Source organism: Arvicola amphibius, chromosome 1 (genome assembly GCF_903992535.2).
Source record: "Arvicola amphibius chromosome 1, mArvAmp1.2, whole genome shotgun sequence".
NCBI lineage: Eukaryota > Metazoa > Chordata > Mammalia > Rodentia > Cricetidae > Arvicola > Arvicola amphibius.
This window is the reverse complement of record NC_052047.1, coordinates 183,868,145-183,876,001: the sequence shown is the minus strand read 5'-3', so window position 1 is coordinate 183,876,001 and position 7,857 is coordinate 183,868,145. Positions and strand designations below refer to the sequence as shown.

The 7,857-nt window shown below is 42.4% G+C and overlaps 1 protein-coding gene across 2 annotated transcripts in view; it reads left to right on the top strand.

Moving 5' to 3' along the window:
• The first annotated feature begins 1,703 nt into the window (after nt 1-1,703).
• Chuk (component of inhibitor of nuclear factor kappa B kinase complex) overlaps nt 1,704-7,857 on the top strand; it is a 37,645-nt gene continuing 31,491 nt past the window's right edge. For both annotated transcript variants that reach the window (XM_038332913.2, XM_038332906.1), the window contains exons 1-3: nt 1,704-1,864; nt 5,333-5,427; nt 7,531-7,645. In XM_038332913.2, the coding sequence (XP_038188841.1) occupies nt 1,760-1,864; nt 5,333-5,427; nt 7,531-7,645 (315 nt within the window). In that variant the 5' untranslated portion in view covers nt 1,704-1,759. The remainder of the gene's footprint in view (nt 1,865-5,332; nt 5,428-7,530; nt 7,646-7,857) is intronic.

Sequence of the window (7,857 nt, the reverse complement as noted above, 5' to 3'; positions counted from 1 at the left end):
TTAGTGGCTACTTAAGGCCCAGATACACTTTTGCTGAGTTCTCACAAACATTTCTTGACCTCCATTTCGCATATTAAAAAACAAAACAAAATTGAAAAACCAGTCTTGAAAACCTGAAGATTGTGAAGCCTGGGATAAACCATTCTACAATTACAAATAATAAAAGGCCCGGTCTTTACTCTTAGCACTCAGCAGGCAGATCTCTGTGAGTTTGAGGTCTGAACTACATAGTGAGTTTCAGGTCAGACATGGCTATATAGACCCTGTCTCAAAAAAGAAAGAAAAAAAGAATTCAATAAACTTTGAGTTGTATTTTAAGAATAGAATATTTAAAAAGTGAACTAACTGTAGGAACCAACTTGGGTCGCCCGGTTAACACTATCCTGGCTGTAGTTTTTAGTATCTCATAATAAAATTAGATCCCTCCTGTGGAGACTGGACACACTCCTAGCTGTCATACACAGCAAGTGAGGTTTCACGCTGATACGTGACAGTCTGCTCTAAGGGAGGTGTTCTCGGAGGCTCATTTGCTATCGCCTTTAAGTCTGATATTCCAATTCCATGGGATCCATGAAAAGAATAGAACCAACTAACGGGGGAATACCACTCACTACTAGTGCTCACGACACTGACTTCTATGCAGATACTGAGAATTTGATTCCTGCCCGGTGGAGTGTGCTACAAGCCTGAATCAGGTGGAGTTCTAGACCAGCCTGGACTATATGAGACCCTATCTCAAAACAAACCTCGGTTCCAAGAAGCAGATAACCCACTCAAATGGAAAGACGGGTAACTTTTCCTGTGCCATCCACCACTCAGAAGTATGCCTTATTGGAACAAGGGCTCCCCCAAACTTGTCTTTGCAGCCCTGTAGGGCACCTCAGAAACAATTCCAAACTAGAACCATTGCGTTGGCAAGTCTGAAACAAAAGTTGAGAAGTAGCAAGATTCGCAAGGTCCGAAGGGAAACTCACAAAGTCTGGAAAAAAAAAAAAAGAGTCGTAACTCTGGAATAACATCACATCCTTGGGTGCTTTGGGATTATAGGAGAGATTTTGAGCGGACGTGCAAGAGACCACCGTGTACTTTGAAGACTAATGAATCAATGGGCCGGTTAGCGCTGTTTTCTTTCATGCTTATGGTGGCCGTTATGGTGGTAGGGTTCCAGGGGCAGAGGGCAGGGCTCTGAAAAAGACGAAATGTTGATGGGGTGAAGACAAACACGAAGTTTGGGGTGAGAAACCTTGAAAGAGCTCATTTAATTACACACACACACACAAATCCCACAAACGAAGGCGCTCTCAGTCTGGAAGACGCCCAGGGTACTTAAAAGAGCACAGTGCAACCCGCTCGTTCCCGGCCCATTTGCCAGCACCAATCCCAGGAAAAGGAAATTGTTCTCAGAGGCTCTTTTGCGGTACCACCTTCAATTCTGATAGTATAATTCCATGGAATACATGAAAATAATAGGACCAACTAACGGAATACCACTCGTTATCAGTGACCCGCAACATCGACTTGCATACAGACATTGAGAATTTAACTCTATGCTGAGTCTTACACTTTTGAGTTACTAGCCTCGCAGTCAGTTGAAGTGCTACAGCCTTAAACAGATAGAGAAGGCCGGGGCGGGACTTTTCCTGTGGAAGTATCGGAAGTGACGCGTAGATCTCGCGAGAAGCTGGACTCGCGAGCCTCGGCGGCCCGGAACCGGCCTTGGACCGGCGGCGAAGCCTGAGGCGGCTGGCGCTCCCGCCCCATGGAGCGGCCCCCGGGGCTGCGGCCGGGCGCGGGCGGCCCCTGGGAGATGCGGGAGCGGCTTGGCACCGGCGGCTTCGGGAACGTCTGTCTGTACCAGCACCGGGTGAGGCGGGGAGGGAGCAGTGGCGCTGGGTCTGGCTGGGCGTCCCTGGGACACCGGCTGTCAGTCAGGGTGGCAGAGGTGTGGTTGTGCTGGGCAGTGCCGGGGGCCGGTGAACGAGTGCGGGTGAGACCGCTTGTGAGCCTGTGCCAGGCGTGTCTCTGTCCCCGGACAGTGAGTGAAATGAAGCTGTTGCAACTGTCGAGTGTGTGTCTGTGTGTCTGTGTCTGTGGTGGCGAGGGGTATGTATGAACGTCGAGTGTGTGTGTGTGTGTGTGTGTGTGTGTGTGTGTGTGTGTAGTGACGAGGAGTATGTATGAACGTCGAGTGTGTGTGGTGACGAGGGGTATGTATGAATGGCGAGTGTCGGTGTGTGTGTGTGTGTGTGTGTGGTGACGAGGGGTATGTATGAATGGCGAGTGTCAGTGTGTGTGTGGTGACGAGGGGTATGTATGAATGGCGAGTGTCAGTGTGTGTGTGGTGACGAGGGGTATGTATGAATGGCGAGTGTCAGTGTGTGTGTGGTGACGAGGGGTATGTATGAATGGCGAGTGTCTGTGTGTGTGTGTGGTGACGAGGGGTATGTATGAATGGCGAGTGTCAGTGTGTGTGTGTGTGAGTGTGTGTGTGTGTGTGTGTGTGGTGACGAGGGGTATGTATGAATGGCGAGTGTCAGTGTGTGTGTGTGTGTAAACAAGGAAGGTCCTTCCTGGTGTCCGGAGTTGAACCTTTGGAAACATTGGCAGACTTTGGTATTGAAGCGTTCCAGGCAAGGAATAGTGTGAGGGGAAGGTGGTGAAAATGACCTTTGCTTCAAAGGGAAAGAAGTAGACTGAGGGGTTTGTTCTGGGAAAGACAGTTAAGATCGGGCTCCGGAAAACGTTTAACCGTTGCAACAGCAGTTACACTCTTTAAAGAGTTGTGAACTAACGGTTGCCTTGCTTATTTTAATGTCGGTGGGAGGAGTAGAACACAGGGCCTTGCACATGCTAGGCAAATGTTCTGCCACTGGGTTACACCCCCAGCCCCAGGTAATCATGTGTGAGTCGTGGGTCTTTTGATAATTCAGTAAAAACTATGGATCTTATCTCCAGAAAATTAATACCCATACAAACCAGTGCATTACCCTGGAGGGTTTGGCTTTCCTGAAGAATGTGATGAGGTGTAGATTTTGAGCAAATTATCATTGGTCTGGAAACTCTGCGAAAGGCTGTATCTCCAACCTAGTCCTCTGTGAGAGTTAACACACACTATCACTAGTGAATTTGAAGCCAGCCTGAGTGGGCTTAATATTGTGGTCAAGGGCAGCCTGAGTTATGTAGGCAGAGACTGTCTCGGAAGTAAACATAAGCTCAGTGTAATACCCTGCACTCTGAAAGTCCTAGCAGTGTGAGCAGCCAGAGAACTTTCCCTAGTGGATAGGGTTGAACTTCTTAAAGGGTGTTTGAAAAACCTAGTTCCAGGGAATACTTCAGAGAAAGAATGTAGAAGCCAGGCATGATGGGAACACTTGGGAAACTGAGTTAGGAGGATTGCCTTCAGTTTAAAGCCACCATGTGCCACAGAGAGACCTTTTGTTTAATGTGTATATGGGATAGTGATGTAACTCAGTGGCAAAGTACATGCCCAAGGTCCTGGGTTTTGTCCTCAGCACTACGGGTTCAGCCTGCCACACATTGAGCAGGGAATAATAGGGTCGAGTAAGACTTAGGATTGCAGGGATTGCATCTACTAAACATATCCAGAGGGTACATGTAGGTTATGTGCAGATACTGTGTAATTTGATGTCATGGACTTGAGCATCTACAGGTTTCAGCATCCTCTCGAGGTCCTAGAAGCCATCATCTGCATTCTGAGGGGCAACTTCACTATGTTCAAATACATTGGGTAAATGCTTGAGAATCGTAATTCAAATTAGGAATCCAATTTAAAAGCTCTAAAAAGTAAAGAAATTATCTTAGTGTTTTCAGACTTTCTTCCTACCTCTGTCTTCCAAATAACAGGAACTATAGACTCATATTACCATACACAATTTAGTCTCATTTTTTTAAAAAAGGGTCTTTTTGTTGTTATGCAACTATAAATTTCCCAGAGAATATTTTCTATGAGAAGATTGACTTTCACAGAGTAGGTAAAATATAAACCAAGGTGTTGAAGGATCTCTTGTGGTTGGGACTTATTTAAAGTAGATAACTTCCTGTCTCAGAATTTAGGGCTTATTTTCTTAACTGTGCTGGAGTCTCATGGTGGTAGTAGACTCTTATATAGGATATGACTACTGTCAGATACCTATTTGCTTATAACGAGAGCTGAAAGGAGTGAGCACTGTGGCAAAGCCAACTCTTAGTCTCTCTTAGCCCCCAACCCCTGTGCTAGGTACTGTCTGGCCTTTAGCCTTCTTCCTCCTCCTGGTTCCTAATTCAGACTATCCTATCTAAGCTGTCTTGCTCCCCGCTTCCCCTTTCAGCCCCTGGGTCCTGCTCTCACTACCTATACAGTTTTTACCACACCTTTGGCTTGTAGCAGAAATGTCACATGTGTGACGCTCTTTTGAACTCTTTTTTTTCTTCAGGATTTATTTATTTATTATGTATATAGTGTTCTGCCTATGTGTCTGACCGCAGGCCAGAAGAGGGCATCAGATCTCAATATGGATGGCTGTGAGCTACCATGTAATCATATAACTAAGAAATGAACTCAGGACCTCTGGAAGAGCAGCCAGCGCTCTTAACGCTGAGCCATCGTTCCAGCCCCTCTTTTGTGCTCTTAATGCTATAGCCTGCTTGGTTCTGACTGTGTTATTAGTGTCAGAATATTATGACTATTTCCTGAAATGTGCATAGGATAGTTTTATTTTCAGCCAGAATTGGTGAAATTACTAATCACAGGCAAGAGATCTTAGGTTTGTATTAGGATACTTGAACAGCAGTACACTTGTTTGGATGCTTTTCTGTGTCATTTGAAATGCAAAGATTAGGATCTAGTTTTGGAGAGTTTTGTTTGTTTTTGTTTTGCATTAGACTTGGTCATATGAAAACTATTTCTTGCTGTTTTGAGGTTAGGGAGCCCTGAATTATTTTCTTTCTGGATATACTAGAATTTGGGACCTTTATTTCTTGTCTTGACTAAGCATGGAGAAGAAACTTGTTGGAGAAATGGGATCTTTGTATATTTCTAGTAGTATGTAGTTCTAAATCATTAACATATGTAATTATCTGAAGAGACCTGTTGTAGCGTCCTTCTCAGTTTTTGCTTATATTCCATGGTGTATTTGACAGCTTCAAATCATTGGTTTAATAGTATTATGGTTCATGTAACTAATGTTGACTAAAGTGGGCTGCGGATAATATGTGTAATTAGTAAAGCTAAAAAGAGTGTTTATTTTCCTGTGTTGACATTTCTTTGATTGTAAGTAAATCTGTACAAGAACATAATTTATTCATATTTTCTATTAATTTTTTATTTTAACAGGAACTTGATATCAAAATAGCAATTAAGTCTTGTCGCCTGGAGTTAAGTACCAAAAACAGAGAACGATGGTGCCATGAAATCCAGATGATGAAAAAGTAAGTGTGTGCTGTGACTTTGAATGCTTCGGCCACTTTATATATAGCCCAGCCACTTTTCAATAGTAGGGAAAGAGACCAGGGTCCACTTTTCTCAAGCTCTTTTTGGTAATGTCACTTTGTCTTGAATATATGTGTTCTACTTTAGATAGTTTTATCACATTATGGCTAAAAGAGTTACAGTTTAAATCAGCTAGATAACATTCTCAACCTGGCTCTTTAAGTCTTTCTTCTGAATATTGAGCAACTTTATGACTAGTATATAAATCTTCATTTCTTTTTGTATTTAACTTTTATTAAATGATGAGTCTATTGTTTTTTAGACAATTATTCCAAAATTTCATAGCTCAAGCTGAATACTTATTATCTGTAGTTTATGGTTGAGTTAACTGTGCTTCTAGTTCAAGACCTCTCCTGAGACATTTCAAAATGTTGACTTTAGAGCTGCCATTATCTGAAGGGTTGGCCAAGGCATGAGTATTAACTTCCAGGCTCACTCACACAACTATAGGCCAGAGGCAATAGTTCTTCAGTAAGGGAGCCTCTCCACAGGGAAGTGCACATGCTTTAATGACATGGCAACGGGCTCCCCTGAACAATTATCTCAATGGGGGAGTATAAGAAAAAGGCTGGCTCTTTTCCCTTTTCCATCTTCCTCTCGGAGAGGCAGCTTCACTTCTGCCTCTCTTCCCCCTTCTCTCTCTCTCTCTCTCTCTCTCTCTCTCTCTCTCTCTCTCTCTCTCTCTCTCTCTCTCTCCCTCCCTCCCTCCCTCCCTCCCTCCCTCCCTCCCTCCCTTCCTCCCTCCCTCCTTTAATAAAGCTTTATGCCTAAAAAAAAAAAAAAAGGCTGATATATCTCTTCTGAAAATTTAAGGCAATTTTAAATGAAATATGAAGTCATTTTATTTTTTTTTCACTTCATTTTGTTAGAAATGAGTCACTAAGAATAGTGTATATGCTTAAGGAGAAGAGACTTGGACTTCCGAGGGGCCTGTGATATATTTAGTGTGCTTACATGAGTAGTGTAGTTTATGTTACAGGTCTTTCCTGGAGTTGTCATCACAACCCAGTATCTGCACAGTGCCCTGTTCTGTAGATGAGAAATGAAACAGTCATACAGCTGGTACTGGATTTGAAACGAGCATTTTTTGAGTTTAGTTTGTGCTCAGCTCATTCTATTTTGGCTTTCAAACTTGGCTACATGGCAGAATTAACAGGAAAATTTAATAATATAAATTCTTAGACCCTCGTGCACTTGTCTCTTTAGTTCCTGGGATATGAGAGTCTACAATTTCGGGCTCTGTTACACTGTGAGGACGATCACAGAGATGATAATAGATTGTTATGTTAAAAAAAAAGAACTATGGGGCTGGAGAGAGGGATAAACAGTTAAGTGCACTTACTGCTCTTGTGGAAGATCCAAGCTCAGTTTCCAGCCCCCACACAGTGGCTCATAACTGTCTGTAACTCAATTTCCAGGGGATTCAAAGCCCTCTTCTGACTGTCAAAAAAAAAAAAAAAATTAAGAGCAGTTGAAGTCAGTAAATAATGTGAGTCATACTTACTGAAAAAAAAACTATATTTGTATATATTTGTATTTATATTTAAAACTGGAAGGAAATGTCCAGAGTTTTAGGGTGATGATTGTGATTGTGGAAGAGGCAGTGTGATGTAGGCATTGGTACCAGATTGTCCGGTTTACGTCGTCATTGACAGCCTGCTTGCCATGTGGTGTTACGTTACCTCTGTGTGCTTCATTTTTCTCATGGATGATACTGTTAACAAATATACTTGTGTTAAGATTATTGTGATAAGTCAGTTGACACATGTAAAGAGTGTACTGCTTGGCACACAGAACTATAGTAGCAGTGATGGTATTTTTAGGTATATTTTCCTTGTAAAACTTGTTTATTTTAATTAGAAAATTCAGAAATTAATAGCTTATTAGTCTTTTAGCTAAGATTAAATGCAGTACAATCAGAATTAGAATTTTGTTAAGAAAATCAGTCTTATCTCACTAGTTAATCCCCAGTTATCATTTCAAATTCAGTCCTTCTTCATTGGAAAACTTTTTTTTATTGTAATGTTTTTTTTCCTTGTTAGGTTGGACCATGCAAATATCGTAAAAGCCTGTGATGTTCCTGAGGAACTGAATTTTTTAATTAATGATGTGCCTCTTCTAGCAATGGAGTACTGTTCTGGAGGAGATCTCCGGAAGGTAGTATGGATGTTTCGAGATACTGAGATAGTAAATCACAAGCTTCAACCATGTCTGAATCATGTGACACAATCATCGAGAATAAGGACAGACAACTATAATCCTGCCGCCTGTTCTGTAAACACACTTTTATTGGAGCAGGCGCTGTGCATGTTTATGCTGCTTTTGTACAGCTCTAGAACTGAGTAGTGTAACAGAGATTATATGGCTTC